Consider the following 22396-nt stretch of genomic DNA (forward strand, 5'->3'; position numbering starts at 1 on the left):
AAATTAAGCTTGTCATTCGTATAAATTGAGTAGCATTGGTATTAATTAAGTATTAACCCAAAAGGAAAAAAAAAATCAAAAATCAAAACATTCGAAAGCATAATCTTAATTAATTTATTTCTTTATAAAATCATTTATTATTACAAATATTCTTGACAACAACAATGTGTCAAGATCTCCATGAAATTTATTCGATCTCTTGATCTATTATTATAACATAAAGAGAAGGATAGATAATTTCCTTCTATATTTGCTCAGGCCGGGCAGAATGTAATAACGTAGTTGGGTCCACCATTGCAAGTAAATGTGCTGTTTTTGTCATCATAAGCGTAGCTATAAGCCTGAGGGCACTGTTCCTCAAAGATCTGAGAGTAGTTTGTGGGAGGGCATGTCTCTGGCGTGTTATTAGGGCCAGTGCAACAGTACCGGTCCTCATTGAATGCTAGACAAGCGCTCTTGCACGCAATCACGCTCCCATCAGCCGCTTTCACTTGCAGCTCCGCCGGGCAAGCCGCGTTGACATTGGCGGGGCAGCTCGAGGTCTTGCACTCGCCTGAACCGCCTTGCGGGGCCACGGACATGGGCAAGTTGAAGCCGTCAACAAGACTAACGTCGTAGAAATCTTGACCTCCGTTTTCTGCAATAGTGATTTCCACTAGAGTTGCTGGTGGGACTGCACCGTTACCGTTGCATGTGACTTGGCCGGAGCCACAGTCCGCGGTGGCACAAGTGAATTTTCCGGAGGAGTCCGTGGAGCATCTGGTTCGGGCCCAGAAGCGACCGGACCATGGAGACGGAGCATCCACGGATTGGCTAGCCCCGGATTTTAATTCGAACCCGGTGCTTGATAATTGAGGTTTTTGATCACCAGTTAGGGTTCCTGGCCATACGGTGTCGGGGCATTTGTTTGTGAAAGTGATTGTAGCTGCATGTGCGCCTGCATCCAACATAAAGCAACGGATTACAATTAATACTGACAACATCTACATACAATTGTGAAAATAATTAAATAAATAAATTATTTGTAATTACTAATTAGGCACCAATACATATATATTGGAAATGGCTACTCTAATTAAAGCCAAACAAATTAAAAGAAAATAAGAAGCTAGCTAGCTTACACAATATAATATACCTGCGAAGTAGAGGATGGCCAAGGTGAGGCCCAGGAGTACATGGCTCTTCATCATCATCGTTGAATGTCTTAACTCTTGATTTCCTTACTGCTATACTTGGATTAATTAACACTTACTTTGATTAATTTGATGAAGTTGGGAAGCAAGGGGTGGTTTATATATATAGGCTTATAGCGGCCTAACTTTTTGATCTTTTGCATGATGAGCACTTAATTACGGGTCTAAGTTTCCATGGTATAACAAGTAATTAAAACGGGCACTAGCTGGGAAACTACCAAATTGCTGATGTACGTGGTCTTGGACTGGTCTAGCTATCGTCATTGACCTGAATACCTTCCCTGCAAAAATTCAAAGCTTATCCAGAAAATTAAACCCGTCATTTATGGATGACCTCTAAGTCCCTGTTACTACTATTCCAGTCTTCCTGTATGTATTCATCTCCACAGAGAGAGAGAGAGAGAGAGAGAGAGAGAGAGAGAGAGAGAGACTAAGCAAGTAAACTTTGATTGTCAGTACATCTAGAATATATATAATTGTCAAGCCCTATATGAATGAAGCCGGAGAGACTCAGCAAATTGGAAGAAAAAAAAGGCACCGGAGATATTGAAACGTTGAATAGTTAGTGTGATTTTGACAAACAATTGATGAAGAAGGCTATGAGCACGCCATGTGTATAGCGTGATGGACGGGCTAATAAGATTATGGCTGCCACGCGTGATGGACAATGCAGCCAATAAGAGAGACTGGCTAGTAAAACCCAGGAAATGTGGTAATTTTCCTATTTTTTTATTTTCTGGACAGAAGGAAAGAATTTATAATTGTGTGGATTAATCTGATTCCTGCTGGACCGGATTTAATTTGTGGGCTTAGTAAGGTGGTATATATGTTGTGACCAGACCGTTTGAGTCCATATATGGTAGGTGATTTGAAGACCAAGATAGAGAAATTATGATTGTCTGATATGCAGAAGGCCAGGGTTCGGCCCACGAGTTGGCATGACCATTGAATCAGTGTTAAGCCCAAGTCCATTGTCGTTTACATGACCAAAAACAACAATAAGGGAAGTCTTGGCATCAAAGGCAAGGTTTTAGCGTAAATGTTTTATCCCCGACCTTAGGGATTAAAGACAAATCTTTTTTAACTTTTTTTTTTTTTTTTGTGTGTAACATTGAAGAGAATCAAATCCTGAATATAATATCATTCTAATCTTTACTTTACCCCACCCACTTGAGTTAATCTCAAGATTTTCGTTAACAGTAGTGCTAGACATCTCATATTTTTATACCATAATTTCATACCACCTTATGTGACAACTTACATGGCATTCATGTATTGGACACTAAAAAATAAAAACAAAAATTCAAAAAGAAAAAGAAAAACTTTGTCCAGTAAAATAATGACACGTAAGATGGTATAAAAATATGGTAAATATAGCATTATTCTTTCGTTAACTTTAAGAGTTCGTTTGATTCAAATTTTGGAGGCGGAGAAGAGAAATCTATTCCTAGCCTAAAAGAATCTGATGCTCTTATTGGGAGGAAAATGAAACTCTTGCTCTAGCTTGGGTTTTGTTTTCCTCCCTTTTGGAAAAATATTTATTGCTTCTTTTTTTAACAAAACTAACCCTGTTATTATTTTAAAATGTCATATATATTGTCATTTATTAAAAGAAAAACTTTTCAAACAGGACACATACTTTGGGGTCAATCTTAGTTTAGGACACCGTTTGAGTTTGTGTTAGTGTATGACACATATTTAAGATTTGTGTTATAGTGGAACAATCCGTCAACTCCGTTACATTTTCATCCACATTAGGGATAATTTGGTCATTTCATATTAAATAAAATTTTAATTCAATTTCTAACTTAATAAATATTAAAACTCAAAAACTAAAAAGATTAATACTAAAAATAAATCAAAATATTTAAAACTAATTTTTTGAGAATTACAAAAGACTAAAATTAAACAAGTTTAAAAGTAAATAACATTAAAACTGAAAATATTAATTCTCAAAACATAAAATATTAAAATTAAAAACATAAAATATTAAAATTGAAATAAAATTCAGAAAAGATTAAATTGAAAACAAAAACAAAAAGAATTATAACTAAAACATATTTAAAAAGGTTAAAACTAAAAAAGAATGACGAGGAGATCGATCTATGTTGCAGCAGCACCTCTCCCCACCCAGCCCCAACCCACCTCTGGTGACGGCTTACCCTCACCTCCCTCTCCATCTCTCCCTCTCCTGCTTTCTTCCTCTCTGTCTCTGTCTCTATATATATATATATATATACTTTTTCTATCTCTCTGTCACAGGTTCTGTGTTTGGTGGGTTTATGAGTTCGATCGGGTTTTGTTTCAGAACTAAAACAGAGTTTTGGGTTGTGTGAATTAGAGGTTGAAATGGGGGAGTTCGACCTGGATTCATCTCCTTGTCATTTTATCTCTCTCTCTCTCTCTCTCTCTCTCTCTCTCTCTCTCTCTCTCACTTTCTCACTTTATCTATTCCTATCTTTCTCTTCTATGTACACGCCAAGATTGGGGTTGGTATTGGATGGAAGGGGGTTGCGACGGGCAGGGCTGGTGTAACAAGGTCGAGGTCGAGGTCAGGGCCGGGCTGGGTAAGGGATGGGGATGTGGTGGGGCGGGGCTTGGTGGGGAAGGGGGTGTTGATTTTTTTTTTTTTTTTTTTTTTCAGTTTTCAGTTTTTTTTATTTGTTTTTAAAATATATTGGTGAATTGTCAAATTTGTCCCATAAAATCAGTCATGTGCGTGGCACATGATTTATTTTTAACAGAATTCTTAACGAAGTTAATGGATTGTCCCACAATAACACAAATATTAAATATGTGTCCTACATTAATACAAACTCAAACGCGTGTCCTAAACTAGAATTGACCCCAAAATATGTGTCCTGTTTGAAAATTTTTTTTTTTATTAAATAAATAATAAATAAGGGTATAATTAAAAAACCAACACTTTTCAGTTCCAATTCCTGCACAACCCAAACATGGAAATGAGGGTATATTATAACGAATTTAATAAATTAATATATGAAAATAGTAACGTGTCATTAAATTGCAACAGTTTATAAACTACAAGACTAAAATTAAAATAATTAATTAAAACTGTAGGGACCAAAAGTGAAATTTAGCATTTAAAGATTACATACCTAATTGATATTACATAGTTTTCTTGATTGGATTATTAGCACATATTAGTGAGACAAAATGCATGCACATGAATAGATCTAAATATTTCAAATTAAAAAAATAGTGTACCAGCAGAAATTATTTTAAATACATTATATCTAATGATGTCTAGATTTTTTATAGTTATTGTTTTTAATAACTAATTTAGTACTATTGTTGTCAAAATCCAAATCCCTTTTTGCTAAATCATCCCTCCCAAATGCAACCTTAAAGTTTTTAATTTCCAATGACCCAATCAACCTGAGCTTTATGAGGTAAAATGCTCCACATTTTGTGTTTGCATAACTGGTTGTGTCAGAATCTCCCTCAACCCAATCCGAATTCTTTTAGCCTCAAGTTGACTCGTCATGCAAAAACGCAACAGCTAACAGGCAATTCTGGTTGTAGCAGTAATTACTTATTGCTTGTTACATAATATATTTCTCTAAATTTTCAGGCAAATGCACTCATATGCACATGCACCCATTGCGCGCTAGTTACCAGCAGAGCAAGGGTGTATGATATACTCAATATTCTTATTTTCTAGAGAAATTTATCTGTAACAGGAATATGGCTGATTTCACATGATGACATATATGCTCTTATATTTCATCACATAAAATTTTCTCTAATTTCAAGATAAAACATATCTCATGAGATGTCAAATCAGCCCCTATCTCAACTATAGGTAAGTTTTTTCCTTCTTTTAGTCTTAAGTCTCCCTAAAAGAATTAACATGATGTGGTTCCAGATGCCCGATAAATCGAGATGTATAATATAAGAGTTGGAAGACAAAACTGGTTACACTACACAAAGCAATGGTCATACCATGAGAGTTGCAAGGAACTATAATGCTTTCCATTTTGAATAATTTATTTAATCTAGAAAAGGAATTCAATCCGAAAAGGAATTCATGTCTATTCTGAAAAGGAATTCAATCCATTTCAAATAATTTTTTTAATCTATAAAAAAGGAATTCAATCAATTTCGAATAATTCATGGTGGCTTAACAAGCAGAGAGAGACACTATATGAAGAAGAGGCGTAGAGAGAAGATAATTAGATAGCTTTTTTCCTTTTTTTTTTTTAAATAAAAAAGGAGAGACCTATGAAAAGGGAAAGAGTCATTAATGAAAGATAATTAAGAAAAGACTCAAATACATTTACATTCACCAACTATAGGATTCATTTCAAGTTGGTCTACAAACTATAAAACATTTCAAATTTTCCCATTAACTATAGAGTTCATTTCAAGTGATATTTTTTATACATACTAGGTTCGAACCCATGACCATTTGAGAAGAGTGAAAGTGTGAATTCCCACTACACCACTTAGCCATTTATGATATTCAAATACATGCAATATATTTATAGGGGATTTGGATCCCCTCCTAAACTATCTAAGCTTTTAACCAAAGCATACCACATACTAAAAATTAAATCCTACGGTTCAGAGCTTTTGTAACCTTTTCTTTCCTTTTTGTTTTATTGCTCTGTACATGGTCTCTCTCTCTCTCTCTCTACATGTACCTTGAATGCTATTTTTTATTAGTAATACTACACTTACCACATTTTTATACCATAATTTCATACCATTTTACATGGCATTCATATATTGGACACTAAAAATTAAAAAATAAAACCTAAAAAAGAAAAAGGAAATACCCTTCCAGTAAAGTAATGACACATCAGGTGGGATACAAATGTGGGAAAAAAAATGTGAGACAACTAGCATTATTGATTTTTTATGGACTAAACCTTTAATTGCTCATCTTAATGAAAAATAAAACCAAATAAACCAATTAGAATATACGTAATATATTGATTTTCCATGCTTTCTTGTATTCGGTTAGAACCTATTGTTTCTTTCTCCATCAATGCAAACTTTTTGAGCCAGATTTACTACACTTTCAGCCTTGTTTTCTTTTTCTTTTAAGACTATAAGGTTTATAGATGATTGTACTCTTAATTTCATAAGTAACCCAGGTCTGATTGATGATCCCATGGTGGGAGCCTTTGTTAAAGGAATTTCAAATCCCAAGTTCTCTGTTGTTTTTTTTTTTTTTTTGCTAGAAGACCCAAGTTCTTGATCTGTTGTTAAACATGAATAAGCACCATGTAAAATTTTGAGTCATTGATATGTATTTGTGGCGAGGGGATCCTCCAGAGTCAAGACAATTTCATGGAGCAACTCAGCAACGCTCAGATCTGCACAGATCTCATGCATATTGCTTTTTTGTTTCAATTAAGATCTAATATTTCAAATATTGAAATTATTTATTGCATCTGAAATGGGTTTGCTCTAAAAATTTAGAAACATTACAACCAAGAAAAAAAAAAAGAGTGAAATAAACATGGATTGTGGATGAAAAATAATATAAAAGGGTAATTTATAATGGAGGCTAGAATGACAATGATTTGGAAGGGAAGATGAGAGATTGTGGAGGGGCTAAGAATGCTTGGGTCTTGAAGGAAGAAAAAGTGGATTCGAAGTTGCATACGAGAAGAACTCTGTCTTGAATGTTAAAAAAAAAAAAAAAATGAAAGTAAATATATTGTACTCCGTAGGATGAGTTTCTAGCCATGTGGCATGTGCTAGTTAAAAGATTAGCCAAGTTTAGAAGATTAGTGGGTTAGGAAAAGATCCAAATCCATTTATAGGTATACTGATACTTGAAATATAATAATTTATAAAATTATAATTGGTATTCTATACAATAACCTTATACACTGAACCATAAAGTCTGAAACCTTATACCTTAAAAATTAACCCTATACTCTAATAATTTTAGTATATAAATTATAAATTATAGTTTTGAACTTTTAGTAATATTTTTACAATATAAAAACTATAAATTATATAAAATATAAACTAGTACTATATTTAGACTTTTTACAATAATAATATTTAAATGGAGACCGAAAATAATATCTTTTAAAAAAGGAATGATATATAAAATATATTTAATTTTATAAATTATTATATTTTAAGTATCAGTATGCCTATAAATATATTGCATGTACTTAAATTTTACAAGTGATTAAGTGGTGTAGTGAGAATTCATACTTTGACTCTTCTCACAAAATCATGGGTTTGAACCCCAGCATGTGCAAAAAACACCTTACACCTTTTTTATTCAATATATATAACTTTTGTATAATATAAAATATATGATAGAAGAGGAGTGCTCTAGAGTTAACTAGTTAGTAAGATAATATAACACTAACTATATTATTTTGAACCCACTACACAATGTAATTTCATGATCTGAACCGTTTATTTTTTAAGCTCTCATTCAAAGATCATCCTTAGAAAAAAGTAACAAAATCAGAAATCGTTTAGTCAACTAATAGTAAGCTAATTGTGCTCATGTAAATGGATGAACACAAGTTTTTCAATAAAATATGAAATGATTGTAATGATAATCGAATGACTAAATGATTTCTGATTTGGTTGATTTTTTGCAAAGTTAATTTCTGAATAGATACCTAAAATATGAACGGTATGGATTATGAGATTACATTGTTTAGTGGGCCCAAAATGGTGATTAGTATTGTATTATCTTACTAACTAGTTAGCTCTAGAATATTTTTGTATGATAGAATATATAAATATATATAAGAGTAAATTATGCGTTTGTTCCACTTATTATTCCATAAATCTCGTTTTGGTCCACAAATTTTTAGAAGTTTCATATTGGAATATAAATTGTCTGATGTGTTCCATTTTGGTTCAAAATGGACAATTTTGTCCCTCAAAATCAACTCATTCATGTTCCAATTTTGTAAATGTGGCATTCAATAGTTGAAAGTTTAAATAGGGTAGGAGGAAATTGGGTTAGGAAAGAAGCCAAATCCATCTATAGAAAAGGAATTCAATCTATTCCGAAAATGAATATATTCAATCAATTTTGAATAATTTTTTTAACCTATAGAAAATGAATTCAATCCATTTCGAATAATTTTTTTAATCTATAGAAAAGGAATTCAATCCATTTGGAATAATTTTTTAATCTATAGAAAAGGAATTCAATCCGAATATACGAAGAAAAGTGTTCCCATACAAATAAGTAGTTATCTTCTCTGTTTGGTGGTAAGGGAGGTGTGGGTTCAGAGTTACTTCAGACAAAACAGAAAAAGGAAAAAGAAAAAAGAAAAAGAACAAGAAAAAGAAGAAGCTGTGGGCTTACAGATAACAAAGGACCACACACGTGTTATGCAATGCATTCCATTTCCTTGTTTTGGCCATTAATGTATTCTTTTTTTTGGACTACACACAAAAAGAGACAATATAAAAAAGACATCGACAGTAATGTCAGCAACATGTCTGTTTTTTTTTTTTTGGCCAAATGTAGCAACATGTCTTTTTTTTTTTTTTTGGCCAAAGTCAGCAACATGTCAACTTTGATTTTTCTGTAATATTTTCGTTTGGGACATATGGCATCTTCTTTTCACTATTATGTACAATTATTTTGCATTATCAAAGGAGACAAGCAGTATAAATCAATTCAAAATGAAATCCTAAAAATGTGAAGCATACAAAAAAATGAAATATTTTTAGAAACAAATAAGGCAATAAATTATTAAAAAAAAAATATATATATATATATATATATGAAATGTGGACAAGTGATACAAGAACTAAAATCAATTTCTAATTTTACACTAGATGTTTTTTTTTTTTTTAATTACAAGGGAGGGGGAAGGATTCAAACCCGGATGTATAGGCAGGAAGCTTTTATCCTCAACCAACACCAATCTCGATCCTGCTTGTTTTTCAAGTATGTTCCGAGTAAGTCCCAGCTAGTTACTGGGGTATTGTTCTATAGGTTTAGGGCATGTATGCCTGTGTGGAGGTTGCTGGTGGAGGTGCTATGAACGGGAGGGATTGTGTTAGCCCTTGAATACCTCCCCTCAGCATACCGGGTATTTTCTCCTCGACAAGGGTTAAGAGCTCACGTTATATGCGAATTTTTTATTCTGCATATGATGGTCTTCTTTGTGTGAAGCTTGAGTTTAATTAGATCTTTGGTTGTATCCCGTTCTAGTCTTTGGCTAGTTCTTGTTGTGGCGGAAGTCTTTGTAACTCCTTGATGTTTCAATATATCCAAGTGGCCAAGAGCCAAACTTTCTCCTAAGAAAAAATAAATAAATTTGTACACATCTAAATGGATATTCACGTGCAAGAATATTTCAAAGGGAAAATATTTTGTACCCTATATGATATGTCACAAAAATTTTGCACACTTCACTCTTTATTTGCCACATCATAATAATTAATATTATTAGTAATAAAATACTGTCTTGCCTAACCCATATTTCTTAGTGTAAATGTGTTTGGGCAAAACTCAAATGGTTTCTTGATTAGCCATTTTTGACAAATTGAAAAAATTATTGGGTATGACCGATATACGACCATATGGATAATCAATTCACGTGTAAGGATATTGTTGAACACTTTGATACTTGCATATATGTAGGGCATAGTATTTCTAATATCCACTCATTTTATAACACTTCAATTGGATATACCACGTGGTCATGTATCAGATATAAAGAATAATTACTTGACAAATTAATGTTGGGGATAGAGATCGATGGTCATCATGGTTTACAATTCTCATGGGTAATATTGAGAGAGAGAGAGAGAGAGATCTGGAAAAAATATATATAGATTTACTTGAACTCTTATATTGGGATGAAATATTGTTAAGTTTTTTTTTTTTTTAATTTAAATTTAATTAAGGTTAAAATAGTCTTTCTAAAAACTTACATAGCAATGACATATGACTGAGCACAATTAAGACATCAATTATTGTAGCACCTTAGCACTATCTTATTTGAAATAGATAATTTGACCTTGTGACTTTCATCATCCATCATCCATGTGTACATTTTTTTTTTTGGCCAAGATCCATGTGTACATTTAGATTTGAGCATTTGAATAAAGGCCACCATGGCCATAACATCATTGGTGGTCCATGTATACTTTTGATCGAATTTGTACTGATTCCATATATGGCATCTACTACGTACTGATTCCAAGCTGCCAACAAGAATAATCAATCCAAAGTTTCACATCATGATGGTCTGATCGATAATCATATTAACATGCACATCAACGTGCATTGCATGGCATAGCTAGCTATTCCCATCTATAAATACATGTGTCAGTTGTAGTGGAGATCATATCGATCCTTGAGACCATAGACAGATAGAGAAGAGAAAATAATTGCTCGATCCGATCGATTAATCAAATGGCAAGAAGGTGCAATGATTGCAATCAAGGGGCAGCAAAGTCTCTGGCGCTGAAATCAACGTACTACGACAAGTACTTGATGTTAGCCAATGCTAAGGGGCGTCCAGAAGGGTTTCTGAAATTTGATGCAAAGGACAAGAGCAGCGCACTCGCAAAGTTTGAAAAGGCGGATGCAAGGAGACCTGATAACAAAGGGATACTGTACCACATAAAATGCGATAGCAACACTAACTACTTGGTCAAGGACCCCAAAAGCAGTGGCGATCCGCATTGGATTGTTGCCGCGGCTGAAGACACTGTGGAAGAAAAATCCGACGATTCTTGTTCCTTGTTCGAGTGGGTCACCGACTGTGATGGACAATTCCGACTTCGCCACGTCGGAAGTGCAAGGTATGTACGCGTGGAGACTTCAGGACCATTGGTGGCAGGCTTGCGTCTTGGATCTGATTCGCCTGATGAAGACGACAAACGCTACTTGTTCACAGCCGTGTCAACCGCTTGAGTCAGCGATCCTATAATTAATTAATAAGAATAAGACTGTAGCAGTTGGAAGGCCCGCTGCACTTAAGTTTGATCCCTCTTTCCATGTATCAAAAAAAAAAAAAAGACTGTAGTAGCCAGCCTAGCTAGTACTAAGGGCTGGTTTGCTACTTGGACTGTCACTGTATAATTAACTTTAATAAGTTGTGTTGTATTGTACTGTACTGTATTATATTATTATTAATAATGTCAAATGTTTGGTGTTCTGTTGCACCAAACTACCAGATTGACTAAATTTATTGTTATGTTTGCTGTTGAATGTACCAGATAAGAGGCAATCATACTCTTCAATATATTTTTTTTTTTATTTCTAAAAAAATATAAATGAAAGTCATCAATAAACCAACAAATTAAAGAGATCGGTTTCAAATGACAATATATGCTTCTGCATGCTACAAAGTAGAATTAATAAACAATGCAAGACGGTGAAGCCTACATGATAGATGCACTGGTAAAATCAGCAACAATTTCTAACTGTTAAAATGTGTATTAAATTTGAGAAAAATCCTAAAAGATAGAAAAGTCCTAATTTGAGGGATAATCCAAGACAAAAATATCAAAAACTAAGAAAAATGTTTCAGCGATCCGTAAGTTGTCGGTCAATTGTAATAGTCGATTGATGGATGCAAAAAAAATAAAAAAAATCTTTGTTTCGTATGTTATTTTACTGATTTATTTGTAATTAGCCTTTACTTAAAATGTCAGGTAAATTTTTATACTATTAGAGGGTATAGCACTAACTAGGGGTGGGCATAAACCTGACCAACCCGATTCACCCCCCCATTTCCAACTTGGCGGGTCAGGTCGGGTTGGGTTGAGGCATCCCCAGCTTAGCCATTGAACAAAGAGACGGGCGGGCTGCGGTTTGGGCTTCTCACTGCCCGCTCCAAACCCGACCGCCCAGTGACATTTTGAATATTTTTTTTAATCTATAGAAAAGGAATTCAATCCATTTCAAATAATTTTTTTAATCTATAGAAAATGAATTCAATCCATTCTGAAAAGGAATTCAACCCATTTCGAATAATTTATTTAATCTAGAAATGAAATTCAATCCATTTCAAATAATTTATTTAATCTAGAAACGAATTCAATCCAATTCCAATAATTTTTTTAATCTATAAAAAAGGAATTTAATCCATTCCCAAAAGGAATTCAATTCATTCCTAAAAGGAATTCAATCCATTCCCAAAAGGAATTCAATCCATTTCGAATAATTTTTTTGATCTATAAAAAATGAATTCAATCCATTTCGAATAATTATCCTTTTTAGGGCTTGCCTTCTCTCTTAATCCATTTCCTCCTTCACCTATTTATCTTATTTGTTTCAATTTCTAATCTTACACTAGATGTTAATTTTTTTTATTACAAGAGAGGAGGGAAGTTCGAACCTGGGTGTGTAGGGGGTAGCTTAACACCAATTTCGGTCCTGCTTGTTTTTCAAGTATGTTCCGGGTAAGTCCCAGCTAGTTATATATTAGAGTTTTGTTCTACAGGTTTGGGGCTTGTATGCTAGTGTAGAGGTTGTTGGTGGAGGTGCCATGAACGGGAGGGGCTGTGTTAGCCCTTCAATACCTCCCCTGAGCATACCGGGTATTTTCTCCTCGAAATGGGTTAGAGCTCACATTATATGCGAATTTTTTATTCGATAAGCATATGATGGTCCTTCTTTGTGTGAAGCTTGAGTTTAGATCTTTGGTTGTATCCGGTTCTAGGCTTTGGCTAGTTCTTGTTGTGGCGGAAGTCTTTGTAACTCCTTGATGTTTCAATATATCCAAGAGGCCAAGAGCCAAATTAACTTTCTCCTAAACAAAAAAAATTTGTACATATCTTTTAGTTGATCGAATAAAGACTCAGTACAGTACATTCCTAATCGATTTTATCATTGTCTTCTAAATTGATATTCATGTGCAAGAGTATTTCGAAGGGAAAATTTTTGTGCCCTAATAGGTCACAAAGTCTATGTGCCCTAATATGATATGTCAAAAAGATTTTGCACACGTCACTCTTTATTTGCCACATCGTAATAATTAATATTATTAGTAATAAAGTACTATCTAGCCTAACCCATATTTATTAGTGTAAATGTGTTTGGGCAAAACTCAAACACCAGTATTTCATGGTTTCTTCATTAACCATCTTTGACAAATTAAAAAAACTATTGGATATAATCGATATATGACCATATGGTATAATCAATCTATGTGTAAGAATATGGTCGAAGACTCAGAAGGAGGGGAAGGTGGTGGGGTGGGTGAGGCTGGGTGGGCAGTCAATGAGGCTAGATTAATTAAAATTTCTAATCATATCATTTATAAAATTCTACATATATATATCTAAATAATAAAAAATGTAATTAATAAAAATTTAAATATCGAAGTTTAAAATTTTATGTTAATAAATTGATGTGAAAATTAAAATTACTTCATTGAAAGACATTGTTAAGGTAATTCAATTGAGGCCGACTGTCAATTCCTATAGGCTATAGCAATCAAAAGAAACGTAGTGCAATTAAAGTGTCCAATGAGTTGCCAAAGGGTCACACATATCAGTCACAGAGCCGTCCCTGAGCAAGGCTGGAGGGGCGACCGCCCAGGGCCCACTTTCAAGGGGGGCCCAATTATATATATATTATAATATTTTAAAAAAATTAAATTTAAAGCTATGGCCGGTAAGTAGAGGCCTAGTAAGTAGTAACTAAGGTGTTCAAGGCTTATATCTAAGAGGCCCAAATTAAATTTATAATAACTTAAGTAATAATTAAATTTAGTTTTTAGACTTTTATTTTTTTATTGAAAAGCTTAAATGTCAAAAGGTTTTTTATATTAAACGAATAAGGGTTTTGTTTTTTGTTTTTCTCTCTCTCCCTCCCTCCCTCACTGTCTCATCTCAGGCTCTCTCAACTCTCAATCACTTAATTTATCTTCCTCACTTGAAGTTCCTCCATAATCCATTCGATCAGAGTTTCGATTCTCAACTCGATGCTCTTCTTCGATTAATTATCGGTTTCTCTTGATTCCTTCTTAGTCCTCATATCATCTCCATTGTCTCCAAAGAAATTAGGGCTTTGTTCAAAATTTAAATTACTTCTTGTTCAAAGCTTGTATGTCCAAAAGCCCTATAACTTTAATTATTTATTGTCCCAAGTTTTTTGTTGAAAAGTTGTACAAACTATAATATTATCTCATGTTTAATGAAAGTATCATTTTATTTTTTATTTTCAAGCAAAAGTAAATGAAAAACATGCCCACATAATTTTATATATATATATATATATTTTTTTTTATAAAAAAGGGCCCTTTTTAGATTTTCGGCCTGAGCCTCTAAAAAGCCAGGAACCGCACTGATCAGTCACTTGGTATCAGATGCTAATTAATGGGGTTTATTCTAGTAGTGACAATGACTGGATTCATCATGGCTAGCGCATGCAATTATCTTTTCGAATAATTTTTTAAATCTATAGAAAAGGAATTTAATCCATTCTGTGGACCACGTGCGGAAAAGTATTCCAAGACAAGTAACTAGTTATCTTCTTTGTTTGGTGGTGAAGGTTGGTGTCGGTTATTCAGACAAAAAAGAAAGAAAAAGGAGCTTTGGGTTTTCCTTATAAATGGCATACACATGGCGTGTGTGTAAAGGCGCATGTTTGATTTGGAGTACTTTGCCTAGTCCTGATTAATCGAAATGCATGTTTCATTTGGAGTACTTTGGCAAAGCTATTCCCATCTATAAATGCATATTGCAGTTGGAGTAGTAGTAGAGATCATAGACCGATAGAGAAGAGAAAATAATTGATCCGATATATCCATTAATGGCAGCTGCATTGCCAAGGTTTATGGTGCTGAAATCAGTGTACAACAACAGGTACTTGAGCTTTACAAATGGTGAATCTGAGGGGCTACCAGCAGGGTGTGTGAAATTTGAGGGGCATGAGGCTTCGAGCCCGCGCGCAAAGTTTGAAGTGGTGATGGCGAAGTACCCTGAGAATAAGAAGAAGGGACTGGTGCACATACGATGCTGTTACAACAACAAATACTGGGTCAGGAACCACTCAGGTCGTGAAGGTAACCACTGGATTGTTGCTGGGGCGGAAAATCCAGAGGAAAACAAATGCAATTCCTCATGTACTCTGTTCGAGGCCATCGTCGACAGTACATCGCCACTAAACGTCCGGTTTCGCCACGTCCAACTCGGAAGAATTTCATGCTTGTGGAGGTGTGGTCCACCAATGGAGCCAAGCATGTATCTGGGATCTGACCGTTATGACAAGGACTTGTGCGACCTGTACACAGTCATGGACTGGGAATCTGTTGTGGTGGAAGCATTGCCAAGGTTTGTGGGGCTGAAATCAGTGTACTACGACAAGTACTTGATGTTAGCCAATGCTCGGGGGCGTCCAGCAGAGTTTCTGAAATTTGATGCAAAGGACAAGAACAGCGCACTCGCAAAGTTTGAACTGGTGGATGCAAGGAGACCTGGTAATAAAGGGAGACTGTACCACATAAAATGTTGTGCCAACGCTAACTACAACACTAAGTGTACCACAAATATTGGCGATCCGCAGTGGATTGTTGCCGCGGCTGAAGATACTGTGGAAGAAAAATCCAACGATTCATGTACCTTGTTCGAGTGGGTCACCGACTGCGACTGCAATGGAGTACAATTCCGACTTCGCCATGTCGGAAGTGCAAGGTTTGCACGCGTGGAGACTGCCGGACCATTGGTGGCAGGCTTGCGTCTTGGATCTGACTCGCCGGATGACCAAGACGACCGCTACTTGTTCACAGTCGTGTGATATATCCATGTCACTCAGCGATCCTATAATTAATTAATAAGAATAAGACTGTAGTAGCCAGCCTAGCTTGTACTAAGGGCTGCTTCGCTACTTGAACTCTCACTGTATAATTAATTTTAATTAAGTTGCGTTGTATACTTGTATTGCATGTACTGTATTATATATATCATTATTAATAATGTCAAATGTTTGGTGTTCTGTTGCACCAAACTACCAGATTGACTAAATTTTATTGTTATGTTTGGTGTTGAATGTATCAGATAAGAGGTAATCATACTCTTCAATTTTTTTTAAAACAATTTCAAAAAAAATATAATTGAAAGTCATCACTACTACAAATACCCCCTTTTCGGTGGAAAAACGGATATACAAAGGAGATTTTCAACCGATATCTTCAACGGTTATATTAAAAGTACCCTTTTTATATCGTTTTCTGTTGATATCTAAGAAGTTTTTTTTTACCTTTGATATAATATATGTAAAAATTTTCACAAACGATATTGGTTTTAAACATTAGATATTAGTATTTAAAACGGAAACTTATACGAATACAACATTAGATTGGTTTGTACATGAGAACTGATATGTAAAGTGACTTCATCATCGTATTTTTATAGAAACTGATATGAAAGTTGTTTACAACATCGCATTTTGTTTAAGAACCGATATGTATAGTGGTTTTTGATATCGTTATTGTTTTAAAAAAATTATATGTAAACTTACAAATTAACATTCCAGTTTTTACAATAACTAAAGTGATATAATTGATATTTCATTCAATTCTAATAAAATATGTGCTAGTTTAAAACATTACATTCTTATTAGGCTCAAGTGCATTTATATCCACCAACTATAGAGTCTATTTCAAATTGGTCTACGAACTATAAAATATTTCAAATTTTCCCATTAACTATAGGGTTCATTTCAAGTTGGTCCACGAACTATAAAACATTTCAAATTTTCCCATTAATTATAGGGTTCATTTCAAGTTGGTCCACGAACTATAAAACATTTCAAATTTTTCCATTAATTATAGGGTTCATTTCAAATTGGTCCACGAACTAATAAAAAACATACAGAATGGTAGACAAAATTGAGTTGACAAAAAAACCGAACCGAACCGGATTATTTATATACACTACAAGAAAAAATTATTTGGGCGACGAAACTTTGGGAGAAGAATTCAAATTCGTCACCCAAAGCAACTTTGGGCGACGGGCGACGACAATAATCCGTCGCCTAAAATTACACGCCAAAATGGTGCTTTGGCCATACTTTGGGCGACGACATTTTCAGTTCCTCGCCCAAAGTGACTTTGGGCGACGACATTTTCTGTTCCTCACCCAAAGTCACTTTGGGCGACAAACATTTTCCTCCCCAAAGTTACTTTAGGCGAGGAAATTTTCAGTTCCTCGCCCAAAGTGGCTTTGGGTGACGAATATGTTCCTCACCTAAGGTGACTTTGGGCGACGAAATTTGTATTTCCTCGCCCAAAGTCCCAGTGTCTTTTTTTGTGTACAATTTTATGTATGTAATAACATACAATGCGATCGTGTTTCCAACTATCCGAACCGTTTATTTTTTAATTCCCCACTCAAAGATCATCGTTACAAAAAATTAGTTCAATCGGAAATGTACAAATTAGGTAATAGTGCTCGAACTTATGAACAATTGTGAATTTTCTAATACTAATCGAACAAGTTGATGAATTTCGATTTGGCCGATTTTTTGCAGGGATGATCTTTGAGTATAAACGAATAAAATGAACGAATCCGATCGTTGAAATCATTTGTAGTCTTCATAATTGTTGAATCGACAAAGTTTCAACGAAAAAGTTAATAGAATTATACTCTTCAAGTGTATTTATATGTAGAACCTCAAATTTCTATCATGTTTTTAATGATCCAAACCGATCATGTCTTAGTCCCCCACTCAAAGATTATTCATACAAAAAAGTATCTCAATCGGAGATGTAGAAGTTAGGTTTAGCGTTTAGGGTGTATGAACGATCATGATTTTTATAATGATAATCGAAAAGGTAGATGAACTCCGATTGAGCCGATTTTTTGTAAGGATGATCTTTAAGTATGAACATAGATGATGAACGGCTCTGATCGTTGTAATCACGTTGTGCTCTTCATAATTATTGAAACAACAAAGTTTCAACGAAAGAGTTAATATAATTTTATTCTTCAAGTGTAGAAACCGTTTATTTATATGTAGAAGCTAATATCTCGATTTTGTTTTAAACCATCTGAACCGTTCATTTTTTAGTTTCTCACTCAAAGATCATCCTTGCAAAAAATTAGCTCAATCGGAGATGTAGAAGTTAGGTAACAGTGAAATTATTTTATTACATATTTTATATTTCTATATATTTAAAATTATAAATATAATTTAGTAGATAAGTTAAAATTTAGAATCCTATTGTATATTATTAAGTATAAAATCTTATTATATATAATGATTTATTATATATATTTTTTAAATACTAAATATAAATTATAAATTTGCAAAAAAAATGGTTAAAGAAGTAGACTTTGGGTGACGAATGTATAGATTCCTCGCCCAAAGTCACTTTAGGCGAGGAATAATCCCTTCGTCGCCTAAGGTATTTTTGAGCGACTAAGTAAATTCGTCGCCTAAAATGACTTTGGGCGAGGAATATATAGATTCGTCAACCAAAGTCCAGTTCCTTTTTTATGTGCATTTATATTTAGGTATAAAAATATGATGCGATTGTGTTTTCAACGATCCGAACCATTTATTTTTTAGTTTCCTACTCAAAAATCATTTATGCAAAATTTAGCTCAATCGAAGAAATAAAAGTTAGGTAACGGTGGTCGAATTAATGAACGATTGTGGTTTTTATAATGATACTTCATCGGCTAGATGAATTCCGATTTGGCTAATTTTTTGTAGAGATGATCTTTGTGTATGAACATAGAAAATGAACGGCTCCGATTGTTGAAATTACATTGTGGTCTTCCCAATTATTGAAACGACAAAGTTTCAACAAAAGAGTTAATAAAATTATACTTTTCAAGTGTCGAAACAGTTCATTTATATGTAGATGGTCATATCTCGATCGTGTTTCCAATGATCTAAACCGTTAATTGTTTAGTTCTCCACTTAAGGATCATTCATGCAAAAAATTAGTTCAATCGGAGATGTAGAAGTTAGGTAACGGTGAAATTATTTTAATACATATTTGATATATATTAAAATTATAAATATAATTTAATAATTAAGTTAAAATTTAGAATCCAATTGTATATTATTAAGTATATTATAATCTCCTAATGATTTATTATATATATTTTAAATACTAAATATATTTGTTAAAAAAAAACACTAAATATAAATTATAAATTTGCAAATAAAGTCTTAGGTGACGAAATACGAATTTCGTCGCCCAAAGGGAGCTTGGGCGACGAAATAATTTCCTCATTTCGTCGCCCAAAGGTGAGAATTTCACAAAAAATTGGCGGGGTGAATCTGCGCTAAAAATTTCACCCACTTAGGCGAGGAAGCTGATTTCGTCGCCCAAAGGGACTTTAAGCGACGAACTGGTTAGTTTGTCGCCTAAAGTGCCTTTGGCGACTAAATCAGCTTCCTCGCCCAAAGTCTTTTCGATTAACCCTCCCCCAGATCTGCTTTTCTTCTTCTTCTTCTTCTTCTTCTTTATTTCCTTTCTTTCTTTTCTCCCCTGCCATCTCTTCTCTTCTTCCTCTCCCCTGCTTCAACCCAGACTCAACCACCCATCACCCTCCCCGACCACCTATCTCCCTCCCTGACCGCCGCCCTCCCCACCGAAACCCAACCCAGCTCCTCCTATTTCTCTCTCCCCGACCACCTATCTCCCTCCCTGACTGCCGCCCTTCCCACCGAAACCCAACCCAGCTCCTCCTATTTCTCTCTCCCCGAAACCCATCCCCATCCCCACACCAAACCACCTACCCACCTACCCACCCTCTCTAGTCTTTTCCACTTATCCTCCTAAACCCTCTGAACGCTTTCTTTGGCTGCAAGCCTGTGACCTTTTGCAGTTTGATGCAGGTTGGTGGCCGGTTTCATGATCTAACTCTGGTTGTCAAATAGAGAAGGATCGACAATGTTTATTGTGTTGATTGTTGTGCTTTGGAAATTGGAATTATATGGAGCGGTATGAGATTGTGAAGGATATTGGGTCTAGGAATTTTGGGGTAGCAAGGCTGGTAGGAGACAAGTGGACCAGAGAGGCTAGAAGGTCTGTTTCATCTCCTTCACCTCTTATCTTCCTTTTTTTTTTTTTTTTGTGTCAATTCTCTCACTTTTTTTTTTCCTTTCTTTTTGATGTTTGAATTTTTCTGGGAATTGGGTTTTTTTGTTTTTCATTTCTTTGGTGTTTCAGATAGTCGAACATGTGCAAAGGGAGATCATGAACCACAGGTCATTGAAGCATCCAAATATTATTCAATTCAAAGAGGTGAAGCATCCAAATATTTTTCATTTCTTTTTAGCTACCCTTGTCATATTGTTTTCCTGATTCATTGAGAGATACTGATGGCATGTTCTCTATCAATTTTTTATAAGCATTGTTAGTATCTGTTAGTGTGCTTAAATTTGTAGGAGCCATTAGGAATTTTGTTAAAATACCTCTGTTAAAAATATGAACTTTACTTCCTGTCACTCTTTGTTAATGTGAATTGGAAATAGTCTTTACAATAGCCTATTTCTGAATTCTGATACAAAGATTTGTTTTTAAGAGTATTGGGCTCTCTTTCTTTTAGGTCCTGCTGACATCAACTCATCTAGCCATAGTAATGAAGTATGTTGCAGGAGGAAAACTCTTTGAGAGAAAATGCAATGTTGGTCGATTTAGTGAGGATGAGGTAAATTGATTCTGCTTTGACAGGTTAAAACTTAGAATTTGGGATCTCTTAATGTCCCCTGAAAGTGGAATCAATTCGAATTTTCGTCTACTTTATAATGGGAAAAAAGAGCTCCATGTTATCTTTTTGAAGCCTTTACTTAACAATCACTCATAATGTAGCAAAAATTTGCATCCTTTTGCATTTCTATTGTTCTTTTGCATCAGGCAAGGTTTTTCTTCCAGCAATTGATTTTAGGAGTTTGTTACTGTCATTCAATAGTCTGTAAATTGGAACTCTTCTGTTAATGTGTTGTTATACTGCTATTTTTCCTCGTGATCTTTGGTAGTGTTGATTGTAGTAAGGAATTAATTCATTTGTGGCAGCATATCTGCCATAGAGACCTTAAGCTTGAAAATGTACTCTTAGATGGCAGCACAGCACCATGTGTAAAATATGCGATTTAGAGTAATTATAAAATTTAGTTAAGTTGTTAAATTGTTGAATTGTTGAATTTAGTTTAATTGTTAAATTTTTTTAAATTGAATCTAGGACCACCGAGCTCGCATGCACTCCCGATCCCGATACCTCACTTGCTCCTGATGCCGCAGTCCAGGCCATTCCCTCACCTGTTCCTGATGCCACAGTCTAGGCCACTCTTTTTTCGGCTCCCGATGCTGTAGTCCAGCCCTTTTCAGCTCACCACTACAGTCAAGTTATAGGCACCTCAACTCCCGCGTCATCAGGTGCGGCTTCTGTATCTATGCAATTCGGAGAACTGAAGTCGAAGCGGGTGAATAAATTTATTAATACATTTTGTATAAATTTATTAATACATTTTGGATATAAATTTATTAATTTTGTGTTATATACATTGTGGATATAAAAATATTTAAATTTTTTTTTTTTTATAAATAAAATAGGTTTTGTAAAAATTTATTAATACCTTTTGGATATAAATTTATTAATTTTGTGTTATACATTTTGGATATAAAAAATATATATAATTTTTTTTTAAAAAATAAAATAGGTTTAGGCGACGGAATTGTTCGTCGCCTAAATATACTTTGGGAGAGGAACTACTAGTTCGTCGCCCAAAGTATGTTTAGGCGATGAAATAATTCGTCGCCAAATATACTTTAGGAGTGGAACTACTAATTCGTCGCCCAAAGTATGTTTAGGCGACGAACAATTCCGTCGCCTAAATATACTTTGGGAGAGTAACTATTAATTCGTCGCCCAAAGTATGTTTAGGCAACGAAATGATTCGTTGCTTAAAAATACTTTGGGCGACAAACTACATGTTCGTCGCCCAAAGTTACCTTAGGAGACGAACTAAATTCGTCTCCCCAGGTAGCTTTGGGCGACAAAATTGATAAGTTCGTCGCCCAAACTCTTGGGCGTCATGATTTGGGCGACCAAATACTCGACGAAAACATTTCGTCGCCCAAAGTTTTGGGCGACGAAAATCAACTTTGGGAGAGAAACTCAGTTTGTCGCCCAAACTGTTTTTTCTTGTAGTGATATATATTTTTATTTTTTTATTTATTAAATAAAAGTTATATATTTTGAATAAAAAAGGTATAAGGTGTTTTTGAAACATGTTGGGTTCGAACCCA

At 34.5% G+C, this 22396-nt stretch overlaps 4 protein-coding genes across 4 annotated transcripts; 3 read left to right on the forward strand and 1 right to left on the reverse strand.

The window, feature by feature from the left end:
* Window positions 1-90: 90 nt before the first annotated feature.
* On the reverse strand, window positions 91-1295 carry LOC147286557 (thaumatin-like protein 1b). Its single transcript, XM_086242777.1, has 2 exons — window positions 1136-1295; window positions 91-937 (listed from the first exon to the last, which is right to left on the reverse strand). The coding sequence occupies exons 1-2, from the start codon at window positions 1191-1193 to the stop codon at window positions 255-257; spliced, it is 741 nt and encodes a 246-aa protein (XP_086098903.1). The 5' UTR covers window positions 1194-1295; the 3' UTR covers window positions 91-254.
* Window positions 1296-10587: 9292 nt separating this feature from the next.
* On the forward strand, window positions 10588-11091 carry LOC147286558 (uncharacterized). The gene has a single exon (XM_086240788.1). The coding sequence runs from the start codon at window positions 10588-10590 to the stop codon at window positions 11089-11091; it is 504 nt and encodes a 167-aa protein (XP_086096914.1).
* Window positions 11092-14779: 3688 nt separating this feature from the next.
* Window positions 14780-16151, forward strand: LOC147286559 (uncharacterized). Its single transcript, XM_086242078.1, has one exon. The coding sequence runs from the start codon at window positions 14941-14943 to the stop codon at window positions 15922-15924; it is 984 nt and encodes a 327-aa protein (XP_086098204.1). The 5' UTR covers window positions 14780-14940; the 3' UTR covers window positions 15925-16151.
* A 3930-nt stretch (window positions 16152-20081) lies between these two features.
* Window positions 20082-21459, forward strand: LOC147286560 (serine/threonine-protein kinase SRK2C-like). Its single transcript, XM_086242541.1, has 5 exons — window positions 20082-20165; window positions 20291-20392; window positions 20697-20798; window positions 21005-21058; window positions 21164-21459. Exons 1-5 carry the CDS (start codon window positions 20082-20084, stop codon window positions 21242-21244), a joined length of 423 nt encoding a protein of 140 aa, XP_086098667.1. The 3' UTR covers window positions 21245-21459.
* The last annotated feature ends 937 nt before the right edge of the window (window positions 21460-22396 follow it).

Source organism: Dryas octopetala, chromosome 4 (genome assembly GCF_963921425.1).
Source record: "Dryas octopetala chromosome 4, drDryOcto1.1, whole genome shotgun sequence".
NCBI classification, from domain to species: domain Eukaryota; kingdom Viridiplantae; phylum Streptophyta; class Magnoliopsida; order Rosales; family Rosaceae; genus Dryas; species Dryas octopetala.